The sequence below is a fragment of the Ictalurus punctatus genome, unplaced genomic scaffold, assembly GCF_001660625.3.
Source record: "Ictalurus punctatus breed USDA103 unplaced genomic scaffold, Coco_2.0 Super-Scaffold_100058, whole genome shotgun sequence".
NCBI lineage: Eukaryota > Metazoa > Chordata > Actinopteri > Siluriformes > Ictaluridae > Ictalurus > Ictalurus punctatus.
This window is the reverse complement of record NW_026521089.1, coordinates 1,945,982-1,963,098: the sequence shown is the minus strand read 5'-3', so window position 1 is coordinate 1,963,098 and position 17,117 is coordinate 1,945,982. Positions and strand designations below refer to the sequence as shown.

Here is a 17,117-nt window from a genome sequence, read left to right as displayed (position 1 = left end):
AACCCACTTGGTTTGTTTTTACGGTTTGTGTAACCATAATTAAAGCTCTGCATCCTGTTTAACAAGGTACTCAAAAACCAGTTTAAGTTCATACTGTACCACACCCTCTAGCAGATCATGCATGATGTCAACAGCATAGTTATCAGTACAATGGAAATACTCTAATGAATTGAGCACACATGACTTTTTGACACCATATATTGACCGCAGTTCAGGATTTTCATTTAGTGCCTTACAATGTTCAGTATGAACCTCTTTGGAACGAAAAATTAACCCAGGATGATCTTCAGTAAATATAGATTGAACTTCTTCCTTACTAATTAAACAAAGCCTACAGAAATTAGTTGCACTGTAAGATTCCCAGCAAGCCATTTAAAGCCAAATTATCTCCTGTTACTTGAATTACTGAGCCAAACAATGGTTGTTCAAAACAAGGAAGCTGTATGCCTTCGGTTTCTTAGATTTTCAGGTCATCAATAAGGGGCTTTAATATCACATCAAAACCATATGTCTTAAGATCTTCCGTGTAGAATCAAGCTGCAAGATGTACATTAATCAGTACAGAGTTACACTTGGGTGGAAGATTTTTTTTTTTGAGTAAAATAGATACAACCAAGTTTGTGGATCCCCCTCTTGGAACCTAGAGGGTTAGCAGTTTCAAAATCGTTGTAATAGAGTAGAATCTGTAAAGTGTGCTTTTGCTGTGAGAACAGTGCATGGTTTTGGAAACACGACCCATCATTAATGACTTTGTAAACTTGGGCGATCATTTGAACATTCCGCCTCATATTCTCCCTGAGTGGAAAGATCCTGATTAGTATCAATCTCCTGATCCATAGTGTGACTATGTACCTTGCTGAGGTGTTTTCGGAAGCCACTATAAGTACAAAATGATAACAGGCGACCTGGCTCTCCACATTTTAAATGTAACTTTTTGCTAGGATATAAACCATGTTGAAATTTTAAATGTTGACGAAGAACCAAACAAGTTCTGAGGTGTGCTTTACATACAAAACATGTGAACATCTTCAAGGCAGTTAATCTCGCTGCAGCAATCGTGCTCGAAGTTCTTTAACACGCGGGCTCTGCTTTGCTCTTCCGACATCGATGTTATAGATGGTGGTTTGGATAAATGTGTAGAAATCACAAAGAGCTTCATCATATGAGAAACTGAAGACATAGTGAGCTTTGAACAGTTCATCAAAAGCTGCCACTGACGTGTGCGCCTTACATGGGATCGCCTTTTGGTCGATAATAATGTAGAACTTTTGGATATCCTTTTTTCGCTCACCGATGCAGAGGAGAAATGGTTGTCTTGTGTCAGCACTCTCAATGAAGGTATTCACACTGGCTCCTTCCTGAAGGTCAGCAAAGGGACATAAAATAAATATGAAAATAAAACTCTTTGCATGTTTTTTACATTATCACTAGCACTGTCACATCTTGTTTGCAGGTGGTGTAAGCAAAATGAGATGCAGGTCTCAGAATCCCAAAATAACCTACACCTCAAGAGCTCCTAAAATTAAGATCTGATGTTTAAATATTAACTTTTGCATACCTTAAGGTAGCTCACAAGATGGCTGGTTGCTTGAACTGAACTGATCTTGGATATTTTTTTTCTGGCCTCTTGAGGTTAGAGGGAGCAGATGCAGCTGCAAAAGGATTGAGGACATATCGCTGTCCCATCCTAAAGACATCACAAAATAATTAAATGATCTCTATTTAATTATTTTTTTAAAGACTGGAACATTTTTAAAATACAAAACAGTTTATACTGACCATTTTAGTCCTCAGATTCAGGTTCAGTTCCTGACAGCAGCTCGCCCATATTCTTAAGAGTCTTGCAGTCTGCAATGATTTTTGGCTTGAAGAATGTTGACCACTTTGCCAGGAACTTCTGAGACACTTCGTCACCAAACATCATGGAGAAACCGTGGTCGATCTTTAAATAAGGTTTATACAGGTTTAAACATAACGGACATAAATGGATAAAAGGTCAAATACTAAAAATTAAGATCTGCTGTGTTATTTATGCATACATTTGGGATATAAAAGATTAGAACGTTGAATTTCTCAGTTTGGACCGGCCTGTTGTTGTTATGGTGATCACTGAACAACTCCTTTCTCTACTGTACCAGTGAACTCCTTTAATAACTACAGAGAAGGTCATTTCCTTTTCAAAACTACTTCCAAAGCTAAATATTTTCTTACCAATCCAGATACAGCAAGGAAACAAGTGAACAAATCCAGGACAGAAGATGATGCATCCTCACCCACCATCTTCTGTCAATACTGGAAAGTCGCTCATCTTCTCATCAGTGGAATATCGTATTGTAGATATCGCCTCCCTGCACTCCTCACCAAATCACTGTTGACAGGTTAACAGAGATTCTCATCTGGTTTTTGGACCATACTGAAGAACAGTCTTGGAATGACACCGGGAGCCAGCACAGGTGTTATGTTGAACTGTCTTGATCCTCCATGCAATGAAGCCAGTATTACCCTAAAGGATCATAGTAGTGTTCCTGTTTAAGAAAAGACCCAAACAGAGGCATCTCGTGCTTGGCTTCAAGAATGAATTACTCAACACAATAAGTTCACACAATGACTATATAAAATTACAAAAACAAGTGGAAAATACAAAGCTGAGCAACCTATAAACACTCATCTAAAACAAGATCATTTTAACTTTAAAACTATAAAAGGGAAAAAAATATAAACACACACACTGGTTTCGGTTTTCAGACAGAATACAAGAACTTACATATCCATGTTTGGAGAAAGGATCTTGGAGGTATGGAAAAAGTGTCACAATTCCCAGTGCATAACTGGTCCTCACACTTGAGGATGGAATCCTCCTTTCAAAATAAATCAGTTTACTTTGCAAGTGTGTATGTTTTGCAAGAAGTTAAAGGATAAATTCCCCTTTTATAGCAACACAGAATAGCATTCTTTAGCTGCGTCACATGAATCTGTTGTGATGACAAAGGGAGGGAAGTGACCTCCAATTCTTACCCATGTAGCTCTAACATATGCCACACGTAAACAGATGGTGAACGTCCTGGTTGCAGACATGTTAGTGTTTTGGTCTTTTCATACTCCTTGAAGATTTCCTCACTCTTTGGATTGGCACTCAGAACACAATCAACTTTCTGCCAAAACATCTTACATCGTTATGACATGCTCATGGAAATTTAAGAGGATTTTTAATGCCTTTCCTTTATGTCGAGAATACATTTACAAAACACTTCTACAGATAAGTATCAATAATAAACAATTACATAATTGAGTATTTTAAATGCATTTATTCAAAGCTTACCTGTCTTGCTTCATTCTGCTCCATTAACCCTGTTGGGTTCCTACTCTTTCTTGTGGACTCCAGGACAATTGTGGAATCTGATGAATGGGATGAAGCTGGGGATAGTGGAGTCAGTACAGAGGAGGATGCTTGATCTGAGACCAGCTGAACATCCAGATCTACAAAATCACAGACAGAACAAAATCAATTTAAATGTACATGTATTTATCAGTAACAAAAGCATTTCAACAAATACTTAAATGGTTACATAAAAAAATCTAAAGTATATTATCTTCATTAAGTACTTTCCATATATGAATAAGATGTACTTAACGTAATGATCAATAGTATAGCAAATGATAATAGTTTGAGGTCCCTCAAAAAGATATTTTAGACTCTGCTCCTAGGTAACTTCATGTGTTCCCTACATGGCCTCGTCTATTTCACTCGAGAATATCCACAAATAGGGGAGAACATTACAAAAATAAAGGTAATGTATACAATAATTATCATGAACGGGTTTAAAAAGGGGGAGAGAGAGTAATAGTAATCATGTAATATTTCTTGGCTAACTACCACAAACTTGGAACCGAATACCCCTTCAAGGAAACTGCCGTTCCTGAGTTTGGACACACGAGGGCAGTCAAGCTCCATCCAACACAACGCCGCCTGAAACAGAAGGTAGGTTTGGGCTATTTTACACTGACGCAGCTCATCAGTGTTATTACTGTGCATTGTCTAGTTTTCACGTATCGAGTTCAATACACGGAGCTTCTGAACTGTTTAACAGCATCATCATTATGATTTATTTTTTAAAGAACGCACCCTCTTCTCTAGACATGGAAATGTCGGGTTTTTTTAAAGTTTACATTGTCACAAAGCAGCTGTACAGATATCTGGATATATTATTTCAGTGTCCATTCTTAAACACAGATGAACAAACAAAGAAACTAACCACATGAAAAGGTTAGATAGACCAATGATTAAATACTACTCCGTTCAAATGAATACAGAGGCCAGCTCAGATACCACAACGTTTAAAAACCTCAACATTTGCGGCGTCATAAACGGAACAACCGTCAAGCATACCATCAGGAAACTTACAGAACTCTGAACGTGACGTCATAACGGATCTTATGGCTCGCTGCTCCGATTTGACTATACATGTCTGTGCGCGCGCCGGGGAGACTGACCTAGACACGGTATAAGGACAGCACACAAACACATTTAAAACATATTAACATATTAACATTATATCATGTACATAGCAGTATAGTTATAATAATAAATTACACAAATTAATTGCTAATATTAACATTATTAATGTCTTTCTTAATATTACTAGTCATTTCATTCTCATCACTGCTCCTACATAACTTCATGTGTTCCCTAGGTGGCCTCGTCTATTTCGCTCGAGAATATATATGGTTATTACCATTTTATTCCCTATTTATTCATTTTAACATGAGCTCATGTCTACAATTGTTAAATAACAACAATAATTATCATGGACGGGTCAAAAGGGAAGAGAGAGATTAATAATAATATCATGTAACAGTTCTTGCCCAGAAATCCGCTTCTAGAAAATCGCCGTTCCCGAGTTTGGCCACACGAGGGCAGTCAAGCTCCATCTTGCGCAACACACAACGCCGCCTGAAACTGAAGGTAGGTTTGGGCTATTTTACTTTTTTTTTTTTTTTTTTTTAATGAGTTTTATTGAAATTATGCAAAATTCACAATCTTACACAAGTCATATTCAGAAAGAAAGGGAGAAAAAAAAAAACTTACATAGTTAAAGTACAATTACACGCAAATGTTGTCCCACACTGAAGAGTCTTTAAACCAAGATGTGCTGCTTTTTAGTCTTCTTAGCTCTTTTTGAATGTCCTTGAATACAACATCACTGGATATAAACGTTTGATTTATAGTCATTTTGGCTCTTGTTTTCCAGAGTTTAGATTTAGTCAAACATATTATGAACCAAATGAAGTCATGCTGAGTCTTGCTACAATTTTCTTTAAAAATGCCATAGAAAATTGAGTTCATATTTATTTCTATATTGAGACCAATGATTTTTAATTTAACCCATGTTTCTTTAGCGCGATAACACTCTAACAGGAAATGTTCGAGTGTTTCCTCTTCATTACAATTAGGCATCGGGCATTTACTGGTTTTTACAAAACAGCTCCATTTTACAACCGCTCTTACTGGGAGCCTTCTTACAGCGACTAACCAAGTTGTATCTCTCAGGTGTTCAGATAGGATTTTATTCTGTAAGTTTTGGAGACATTCTTTGTTTTGGTCTTCCTCCAAATTTCTGAAAGCCACAGGGTTACAATAAACTCGATCAACAATTAAAAGATATATTTCTTTGCTCGAGTCTTTCACCCAATCGATGTTTAGATCTTTAAATTTGTTAGTGAAGTCGGAAAACATCAGTTTATAATACGGAATTCCTTTCCTCGATGGACCTTTTTTAGATTTCCAGTTAGAGATGTTCCCTATCCATTCGGTTACTGTGCATTGTGTTGTTCGGACATAACCACAATTAACGGCTCATCTATATAAACAAACATTAATATTCATAGCACTATATTTAATATAAAACCTTGTACATCATTTAAACATATATATATATATATATATATATATATATATATATATATATATATATATATATATATATATATATATATATATATATACACACACACACAGATACATACGTATATATATAAATAAAAGTGTCATTTTATCTCTGTACCACGTTCTAATACTGAGACTGCCGAAGAAAGAAAATTTTCCGTTTTCTGAGACGATGAAGTGGCTCTTAAAAGAGCCTTTGTGTATATTAGACGGAGTTGTGGTTTAAGCGCGTTCTCCGCGAATACGGCGGGCCAGCTGAATATCCTTGGGCATGATGGTCACTCTCTTGGCGTGGATAGCGCACAGGTTGGTGTCCTCGAACAGACCGACCAGATATGCCTCACTCGCTTCCTGCAGGGCCATGACGGCCGAGCTCTGGAAACGCAAGTCGGTCTTGAAGTCCTGAGCGATTTCTCTCACCAGGCGCTGGAAGGGCAGCTTGCGGATGAGCAGCTCAGTAGACTTCTGATAACGACGGATCTCCCTCAGAGCCACGGTGCCGGGCCTGTAACGGTGAGGCTTCTTCACGCCGCCGGTAGCCGGCGCGCTCTTGCGGGCGGCCTTAGTGGCGAGCTGCTTTCTTGGCGCCTTGCCACCAGTGGACTTACGGGCGGTCTGCTTGGTTCTTGCCATAGCGTCAAACTCTGCACTTCGCGGATAGAAAAACAGAATAAACTGCGCGCGCGAACGCGGCCTTTTTAAGCCATAACGCCGCCCTGCGCTGATTGGGCGTCTCGAACGCGCTCGTCTGCTATTCGATAGAACGTTTTACGTCACCTGTTGACTATTGGACCGTCTTCTCTGCCACCGTTCGAAACACAAGTCGCCCGCCACTATTCTATTCTATTGGCGCTCTCTGTAACACAAATGCTTTGTTCATTAGGAACACACACAACGCCGTCACAAACCATTTTCACTCCTCAGACTTCATTTAACCAGCACGCTAACTGCTATTGTTCTTATAGTAATTACTTAAATATGGTATCAAATCATGACTACAAAATTATCGTCCCATGGATAAGAAATGGTTTTCTGACCTGGCTTTCCTGGTGGACGTCACGGAGCTGCTCAATGTTTTAAATGTTCAGCTCCAGGGAAAAGACCAGATTATCACTCACCTTTTTTATCACGTCAGAGCCTTCAAACAAAAACTACTGCTGCTCAGAAGACATCTCTCAGCAGGTAACATTCACAATTATAATATTCACCATAATTTTATGTGCAGTTATTGTTATTATTAATACTTATATTTAGTTAGCATTTATATCCAGTGGTGTCAGCTTTGGGTTTTTTTGTTAATCAAGCTGATAAATTTTGTGTCAAAGTTCTCTTAAATTATCATGATTTAATTTCCTTGTTTTGTCAGTTATTTATTCTATTTGCCTCCCTCTCTCTTCTTTCACTCCCCGTCTCACACTGTTCCTCTCTCTCTCATCTCGACATCCAAGAAATTTAGCCCATTTTCCCTGTTTTAGAGAGGCAGGCATGGTGAAAGAGGAGGTACCGGAGTATGATGCTGTTTTCAGCAACCTTTTCCAGGAGTTTGACAGTCGCTTTGAGGACTTCAGACACAATGCTTCTGACTTTGAGTGGTTTGTCCAACCCTTCACCATCAGTGTGGACACAGTTAGTGATGATCTACAGATGGAACCAATTGAGCTTCAGTGTGATTCAGAACTCAAACACAAGTTCAGGTCCCTTCCCTTGACAGACTTCTACAAATGTGTCCCAGCAAACAGGTACAGATGGGCAAACAGGCACAAGTGATGCTGTCTCTGTTTGGCAGTACCTACCACTGTGAACAGACTTTCAGTCTGATGAACTTAAACAAGTGTAAACTGAGATGCAAAGTAACTGACTCTCACCACCATAATATCCTGACTTTGACAGTAAGTCCACTGCATCCCAATTTGGAAATACTTTTGAAAAATAAGGACCAGCTTCATGTGTCTCATTAGAGGTCACTGATATTGCAGACACGTGGCTGTATTGCTTATAGCTTGAATAGTTGTATGAGGTATTGAACATGTATTATAAATGGGATTGGTTCTATGTTTTAATTAAACTATAAGTTTCATTGAACTATAGAACTCTGAAAATAAAACTGCATTAGTGAAGCAGATACAGACTAACGTTTTCTATTAATTTATTTATTTGTAAATATTATGAAATGATAAATGAGAACCATGGCAACTTTAATTTTAATATAATACAGTTTGGTATAATGCAACATTTACTTTTGTCCCACAGCCCTCAATCAAGTTTGATTTTTGGCCCTTCACAGGAAAAAGTTTGAGCACCCCTGATGTAGAATGATTATGTGCTAGTAGAAAACCATTTTCAACTACTTCCTGTTGCTACAATCTTAATACGAATAACTTTGTGCTGCTAACGTCCCATTTTGCATTGTTCAGATTATACAACCCCCGAAACCGTGCTACAACCCTGTTTAGATTTACTCATCTCTGCATTTAGCAGACTGCTAGAATTACCAAAAAGCCTGAACATCCGCGGGAGTGCAGCGCTTCAGAAGTCCCCCTCCCGCTCGCTCTTTCTCACACACACACACACACACACACACACAGCGAGAGACAAAACGAAAGAGAGAAAATTACTCTTTGTATGAAAAGTGGGTGGCTCTTAAAAGAGCCGTTGGGTTGATGAAGACGGCTGTAACGCGCTTTACTTGGAGCTGGTGTACTTGGTGACGGCTTTTGTACCCTCGGACACGGCGTGCTTGGCCAGCTCGCCGGGAAGCAGCAGGCGCACGGCGGTCTGGATCTCCCTGGAGGTGATAGTGGAGCGCTTGTTGTAATGAGCCAGACGAGAAGACTCACCGGCGATGCGCTCAAAAATATCATTCACGAAGGAGTTCATGATGCCCATGGCCTTGGATGAGATACCGGTGTCAGGGTGCACCTGCTTCAAGACCTTGTACACGTAGATGGCGTAGCTCTCCTTCCTGGACTTTCTGCGCTTCTTGCCTCCTTTGCCGGCCGTCTTGGTCACGGCTTTCTTTGATCCCTTCTTGGGCGCGGTCTTGGCTGGATCGGGCATGATGCTGCTTCTTGAGTAAACGAACAGAAAATGACTGGCGCCCGCTTCGCGCCCGCTCTATTTACAGACCCACATGTTAATGACGAACAGACAAGACACCTTTTTTTGATTGGCCAAAATTCAATACCTCCTCCTGCATGGCGCCTCCTACTGCACTCTGCTTCCTCCCTCCTTCCATACCTCCTCCTCGTCCTCTGCTACGCTTTGTTTCCCTTCCAGCCCTTGTACTTTCAGTACAACGTGCACTTTGAAAAAACAATTGGCTTGCGAAAAAATCGTTTTATATTATATATGCATGTGTGCGTGTGTATGAGAGAGAGAAATATAGAAGTAGGTTTCTACTAAAATCATCTTTTAAATTGTTTTATAATATTGATATTATATTGATTTATAGTTTATAATATTGAACACTGCATATATGTTGTTTATTACAAAAAATACAAATAGATCTACCACTTACGCTACTTCTACAGCGTTTGATGCCTTATGCTTCATGAAAGAAAAAGCCTCCCCCCCCCACGGAACAGCTCTTTTTCTAGACATGTGGGTGGCTCTTAAAAGAGCCGTTGTGTTCGCGTCGTTCGGTGTTAGAGCGTTTAACCGCCGAAGCCGTACAGGGTGCACCCCTGGCGTTTCAGAGCGTACACCACATCCATGGCGGTCACGGTCTTTCTCTTGGCATGCTCGGTGTAGGTGACGGCGTCGCGGATCACGTTCTCCAGGAACACCTTCAGCACACCGCGAGTCTCTTCATAGATCAGACCAGAAATACGCTTTACACCACCACGCCGAGCCAGACGGCGAATAGCCGGCTTGGTGATCCCCTGGATGTTATCGCGAAGTACCTTGCGGTGACGCTTAGCGCCTCCTTTGCCGAGTCCTTTACCACCCTTTCTTTTTTTTTTTTTTTTTTTAATGAGTTTTATTGAAACTATACAAAATTCACAATCTTACACAAGTCATATTCAGAAAGAAAGGGAGAGAAAAAACTTACATAGTCAAAGTACAATTACACGCAAATAGAGTCCCACACTGAAGAGTCTTTAAACCAAGATGTGCTGCTTTTTAGTCTTCTTAGCTCTTTTTGAATGTCCTTGAATACAACATCACTGGATATAAACGTTTGATTTATAGTCATTCTGGCTCTTGTTTTCCAGAGTTTAGATTTAGTCAAACATATTATGAACCAAATGAAGTCATGCTGAGTCTTGCTACAATTTTCTTTAAAAATGCCATAGAAAATTGAGTTCATATTTATTTCTATATTGAGACCAATGATTTTTAATTTAGCCCATGTTTCTTTAGCGCGATAACACTCTAACAGGAAATGTTCGAGTGTTTCCTCTTCATTACAATTAGGCATCGGGCATTTACTGGTTTTTACAAAACAGCTCCATTTTACAACCGCTCTTACTGGGAGCCTTCTTACAGCGACTAACCAAGTTGTATCTCTCAGGTGTTCAGATAGGATTTTATTCTGTAAATTTTGGAGACATTCTTTGTTTTGGTCTTCCTCCAAATTCCTGAAAGCCACAGGGTTACAATAAACTCGATCAACAATTAAAAGATATATTTCTTCGCTCGAGTCTTTCACCCAATCGATGTTTAGATCTTTAAATTTGTTAGTGAAGTCGGAAAACATCAGTTTATAATACGGAATTCCTTTCCTCGATGGACCTTTTTTAGATTTCCAGTTAGAGATGTTCCCTATCCATTCGGTTTGCCTGGCAATACCACTCGCGATGATTTTGCACACTGCTATTTTAGTTTTTAGGGATATATCGACAGCCCCAAGGCCTCCCAGTTCCCTTCTCTTAAAAAGGAGCTCACGTTTTGTAACCTCACGAGTCGTATCCCATATGAAATTACAGCATATTTTATGAAGTCTTTTTACCCAAACTTCTGTCGGAGGTAAGATGCATGATAAAAACAGTATTTTTGATAATAGAAAAGTTTTAATAATATTTATTCTAGTTTTATAACTTAGATTACATGATTTCCATTTATCAATTTCATCTTGTATTATTTCTTCTTTTTTTGACCAGTTATGGACGACACAGCCAATGTTATCGATATATACACCTAAAACCTTTAATTGCTGAACTTCTGGGACATCTATGGGAAATTTGTTTTTTTCATTTCCAATCCAGACACATTCCGTTTTAGCTTTATTTAAGGAGGCTCCAGAGACTTGCTCATACTCGCTAAAATATTCAAAGATGATGTCTAGTTCTTGTTTAGATTTCACAAATACAGTTATGTCATCAGCATAAGCAGAGATCACGACTCTGTTCTTTCCTATTTGAAGACCTTTAAGTCTATGATCATCTTGGATTTTTTGTACAAGTGGGTTTATAGATAAAATATATAGGGCTGCACTCAGAGGGCACCCTTGCTTTACACCCCGCATAACTTCAAATGGTTCAGTCAAAGAACCGTTAACATTTACTTCAACCGTCGATTTAACATAAAGGCATTTAATCATGTTTATGAAATTTTCAGGGAATTGATACAGTTTTAAAATCTCCCACAAATAGTCTCTTGAGATATAGTCAAATGCTTTTCTTTGGTCCAAAGCCACAATGTAAAAACTGTCACCATTTTTATCAAAAACTAGTTCTCTTAATGTGTTCAAGTTGTCCCACATAAATCTTCCCTTTATTGCACATGTTTGTTGTTTAGCTATTATTACATCCAAATAGTCACTCATCCTGTTCATAATGGTCTTTGCAAAAATCTTATAATCGACATTCATTAGGGTGAGATGTCTCCAGTTGTTGATATCACACATTTCACCCTTTTTATACAACAAGGATAAAACGCCTTCATAGAATGAGTCATGCATGTAACCTCTAGCGATCCCATCATTAAAGGCTTGCGTTAATAATTTAGCCAAATCTATGGCGCATGCATGATAAAAATCAGACGGGAGACCATCTTTCCCTGGAGACTTTTTTAAATTTAATTGTTTAATGGCATCAACAACCTCTTTTATTTCCTCACCTAAGCTCTTGGAAGGCAGGTCGACACTATTTTTTACATTCAAAAAGGTTTTTAGAAGTTTATTATCAATTTCAATTGAGTTGTACATGTTTGAACAAAGGATCCGAACAGCATCTCTGACGTCTTTAGGATTTTCCACTATAGTTCCTTTATCTGTTTTAATGGCTTCGATATATTGGGCTTCTTTCCTTTTGTTAAATAGTGAAATTGCTTTTGTTTGATTTAGAAGTTCATCAGAAATTATTCCTGCTCGGACTTGAATGTTCAGTAAAAACTCATTATTTAAAGTTTCTATCTCTTTTTTCAAATCCTTTAAGTTGTTTTCCTCACTTTCATCTCTTGTATTTTTCAGTTTTAGGTTTATATATTGTGTCATAATTGTATTGTACTTCTCATTTTTTTCTTTATTAAAACATAGACATTTGTATTTAAGAAATTTTTTAATCTGGATCTTAAAAACTTCCCACAAATCACAATAATTGGTAGTGAGGATATCTAAAGTTTTAATCCTATTAATTTCTTCCTTTAATTCTATAATCAATAAAGGACTTTTCAAGATTTGTGTGTTTAATTTCCAATAGTTTCTTCTTTCTTCATTTTTAAGTCTAATGCCACATATAACTGTCAAGTGGTCCGACTCAACCAAGAGTTTTGTTGTATAAAATTTTGCCTCAAAATTATTATTAATATATATCCTGTCAATCCTAGTTTTACATGTTTTATCAAACCTTGTAAAGTCCACTTTCTTGGGATATAATGTCCTAAATATGTCGGTGAAATGCTGTTCATTCATTATAGATTTAAGGACACCACCTTCTCTCCTAATTTTACATATTTTGGAAGAAATTTTATCATTATCATCTGTGATTGTATTAAAATCACCGCATACAATGGTATAGAAACCGACACACAGGAGCATTTTAAGCTTTTTAAAAAGCCGGATTTTACCAACAGTATCCTGTGCTGTGTATACATTTATTACTCTAATTTTTTTTGTGCAATAAAACACATCTATAAACATTAATCGACCAGGAATTATTTCACGGCTCTTAATTATTTTAAATTTATTGTTATAAAATAAGGTCGCAATACCATCAGCTTTACTTTCACCTATTGAAAAGATTGAAGGACCTTTGATCCATAGACTTTGAGCGTTCTGTACGTCTGCAAAACTGCTTAATCTGGTCTCTTGTATACATAAAATATCAACATGTTCACCACTCAATATATTTAACTTTTTAACTTGATTCATTTTTGCCTGAATCCCTCTAACATTACATGTGGCAACAGTTAAATTTGAAAAAACCATAAAAATTAAGAGAAGGATCTTCTCCGATAGATATTATTGCATGTCCATTAGTCCACATTTTCTCAACATTATCCACATCATTTAACCTTAATTCCTGCAGACATATATCACATTTCTTTTTAAATGATATAGGAATTGAAGTTAAAATCAAAGACATTGTGTCATAAAAAAAGGGAAGAAAAGTAGGCGATATACGTCATTCCTTAACCTTTTTTGCATTGTCAACATTTCCAGGAGAATTCCTCTTTCGCCTTTGGCGTTTATATGGATAGTCTAAAGTGTTTTTACCTTTCGCCAGCGTGGGAGTGTCCGCAGTGTCACCTGTGTTGTCGGCGATTGTCTAAGTTGTTCCACTTTCACCAGCTGGATGCGATGATTCCTCTCGGCCCTGTAGGCTTCTTGCAGGTGTAGAAATGATCTGGGTCGCTCCGGTCTCTCCCTCTGAGCACGTAGGCTCCTCTGGGGCTTGTAGACCTCCTTCAGGGGTTGAGCCGATCCGAGTCTCGCCGACTTCTACAGCTGATAGCGCAGGAAACTCCGATGCTTGCCGTCTCTCCACAGACGAAAGACTGGGCGGAGATGCTCCGCTGCTTCCAGCAGGTACTTCCGGTGTCTTCCGTCTCCCTTCCGGGGTCAGAGATTCGTCGCTGCTCTCAGAGTCCTCGCTGTCTTCGCTGTCGCTGGTATCGGTGCTGCTTGAGTCACTCCCAGATGTCGAGTCGTCCTCACTTGTGTGTAGTTTATTTTCTTCCCAGTTGTTATCCTCTTTATCGTTTGTTTTGGTCTCTGTGTTATGTGCGTTTTGTGTTGCATTCTGGTCAATGTCTTTTTGATTTTTCGGCATTCTTAGTTTATAGCTGTAAGAATTTGGGCATTGAAAATATATATGCCCAGTTTCATTACATAAATTACATACTTGTGTATTTCTACAACTCTTTCCTTTGTGGCCAAAGCTTCCGCATTTCCAGCACTTTGTTTTCTCACAGTCCTTTGCCTGATGGTCGGAATCGTTACATATAAAACATCGCTTTGTTTGGCCGGGGTATGTAATCGTTCCATTGTATGGTCCCATGGAAATGGAATTTGGTATCTGCAATATACTTCCGTCGGGGTTTTTCTTGAGTTTTATTTTATATCTCCTGACTCCATACCATATCCCAAACTGGTCCAGCGGCTTGTCAACAGGGTTCAGTATCTCACCAAACCTTAAGAGGTATTGTTCTACATCCGAATCAGCGATTCTCCCAGTCCAAAACTTTACTACAATGCTCTTTACGTCTTGGGAAGCTGATGTAGTCATCTCCCAGTTTTTCCAGAATTCACTTCCTGTATTATTATTAAAAATTTGAGAAAATGTTTGAAGTGCCTGTTCTTTGGTAAAACATATTTCATACTCTTTTCTGTTAGGCATTGCAATAAAAGAGTACACATCTGTAGTCGATATCCATTGACTACTTAAAAGGTTTACTCCGACTTCAGACCTGTCTGGCGCTTCTCCTTCTCCACTGTAACGTAGTCTGACCCAGTGCCTCCCCGCCGACGGCGAGGAGGCCACACGGGGTGACATACCGAACCCCGGGTGGCGATAATTATCACCTCGTTAAAGGTGTTTTTGTTGTTGATGTTGTTGTTGTCTTTAGAGTCTTTAGTTTCAAATTACGAACGAGGGTACCACTTGCAAAAAGAGAGTATTAATTACCACCCTTTCCTCTGCCAGACATGATGCTGCTCTCGAAGTCAAGTCACTCAATAAAAGTTCTCGCGCAGCGCACACCTATTTATCCACACTCGACAGGACCTAGTTGAGAACAGGCGAGGAGGCGGGCCTTACACCAACGGTCACACAATAGCTCTCTTTTTCGAAAACAATCACTAGGCACTGCTTTTCACCTGCTAACGTCTTCTTCTTCCCCATTCTCTCTCTCTCTCTCTAAATACACACATACAGATACAAAACAGTAAAACATACATAGTAAAGCATACAGCCAAACACTCATCAGCATAAGGAGGTTAGAAAAAGCTGTCTGTGTTTGTACAACATTGACATTACTGTTTCAAACACAAGACGTTCCTTTTGAGCACGTCCTTGGACTCGAGGCCCGTATATACTACAGTCCTACGCCCACTGCAACTACAGGTCACACATAGCAGCACAAGCCTTTATTAGTAGGCCCAGCATTCAGCGGATCAGCACTAATGTCTGTGTTCACTTTGAAGCCAGTCCACATTCTACCACACAAGTACTTCACTAACTGACAAGCACCACAGAAAGGAATGCAAACACAACTATCAGGCCTTGCTTTATCAGCTCTCGCAAATGCACGATATAATGGACTCTCGAAGGTCGAAATTAGCTACATTGTCTCAAACACTCATCTCATTCTTAAAAAGTGTCACTCACAAGGAAAGCATATGCACTTCGACAGTTGTGCAAGAGAAACTAACATAACAAACATCACACACAAGTAGGAATACAAAGTCAGCCTTCACACTGTCTAATCACTGGCCTTCTCTTTTCCCATACGCACTGTGTTTGAACCTAAATGTCATGCATCAACCAAAACTGCACCTCCAGAATGACAGCTGAGTTTAAGATTGGCAAAATATGTCACAGCAGTTGCATTCGTCAAATAAACTATGAGCAATTAAGTAGTGCCAATGAGATAATTACAGCAACGTGTAATGTCCAATAAGCTCAAAAAGAATGGGACACTTTATTCTACTTGGCCAATCAAACACAATTATGAACTGGGATTCTGATTATTGTGCGCCTTTAACTCACTGTGTAGGAAAATGAGGTCAGCTATATAGACAACACCTTTTTACGTATTTAATTACTTTGATTGACGTCATTACTAGAATCAGTAGTAGTAGTACAATACCTACAACCTACCTTCTGTTTTAGGCGGCGTCGTGTGTTGTGCCGGATGGGACATGACTGCCCTCGTGTGGCCAAACTCGGGAACGGCAATTTCCCAAAAATTGCAGTATTCTGTTATTAAGCTTTTATTGGCGGTGTTCAGAAGTCTATATTTGTAGTAGTTAGAAAACAGTGGGGTAAGAAGTAGTAAATGCTATGAAAACTAACTCTCTCTCTTAATGTAGCTAGTTCGGTCTCTCTAAGCGGAGCAAAACACTCTAAACATTGATCTGATTGATCGATCTCTCTATCTCTCTCTCTCTCTCGATCACATCTCTCACCCCATACCCTGGGGCAGTGGTGGCTTAGCAGTTAATGCTCTTGCTTACTGATCAGTAGGCTGGGGGTTCAATCCCCAGCACTGTCAAGCTGCCCACTGAGCAAGGTCCTTAACCCTCTGCTCCTGGGGTGCCATATCATGACCCTGCACTCTGACCCCAGCCTCCTGACATGTTGGATTATGTGAAGAAAACAATTTCACTGTACTCTACTGTACATGTGACCAATAAAGACTTATACATGCCTTTTTTTATTCTAAAAAAGCTGCTAAACTAATAATTATGTGCAGATGTAAAAAAAAAAAAAAAAATGCTAAACACATTCTCTATTTGTGTGTGTGTTTTTTTTGTACTGTATGTGTATTTCATCAGTGCTGCTATGAGCTTATTTCTCGTAGTAGCAATCTTCTTATAGCCTAGGCCATCTTTATGTAGAGCAACAATTATTTTTTTCCAGATCCTCAGAGAGTTCTTTGCCATGAGGTGCCATGTTGTATGAGGTACCATACCATGTACCAGTATGAGAGAGTATGAGAGCAATGGCACCAAATTTAACACACCTGCTCCCCATTCACACCTGAGACCTTGTAACACTAACAAGTCACA

The 17,117-nt window shown here is 39.0% G+C and overlaps 2 protein-coding genes and 1 long non-coding RNA gene across 3 annotated transcripts; all 3 read right to left on the bottom strand.

Annotated features, from left to right (window-relative positions):
* Positions 1 to 1,942: 1,942 nt before the first annotated feature.
* LOC128630655 (uncharacterized) lies at positions 1,943 to 3,941 on the bottom strand. The gene is made up of 3 exons (XR_008394930.1): positions 3,320 to 3,941; positions 2,765 to 3,152; positions 1,943 to 2,525 (listed from the first exon to the last, which is right to left on the bottom strand). It is a non-coding gene; the product is annotated as an uncharacterized LOC128630655 (long non-coding RNA).
* Positions 3,942 to 6,051: 2,110 nt separating this feature from the next.
* On the bottom strand, positions 6,052 to 7,057 carry LOC128630642 (histone H3). The gene has a single exon (XM_053679033.1). It carries the CDS (start codon positions 6,575 to 6,577, stop codon positions 6,167 to 6,169), a length of 411 nt encoding a protein of 136 aa, XP_053535008.1. The 5' UTR covers positions 6,578 to 7,057; the 3' UTR covers positions 6,052 to 6,166.
* Positions 7,058 to 7,876: 819 nt separating this feature from the next.
* Positions 7,877 to 9,022, bottom strand: LOC128630644 (histone H2B-like). Its single transcript, XM_053679035.1, has one exon. The coding sequence runs from the start codon at positions 8,999 to 9,001 to the stop codon at positions 8,627 to 8,629; it is 375 nt and encodes a 124-aa protein (XP_053535010.1). The 5' UTR covers positions 9,002 to 9,022; the 3' UTR covers positions 7,877 to 8,626.
* Between the last annotated feature and the right edge of the window lie 8,095 nt (positions 9,023 to 17,117).

Coding starts and splice junctions, on each gene's coding strand:
- LOC128630642 (XM_053679033.1), bottom strand. CDS start 6,577: ATGGCAAGAACCAAGCAGACCGCCCGTAAGTCCACTGGTGGCAAGGCG.
- LOC128630644 (XM_053679035.1), bottom strand. CDS start 9,001: ATGCCCGATCCAGCCAAGACCGCGCCCAAGAAGGGATCAAAGAAAGCC.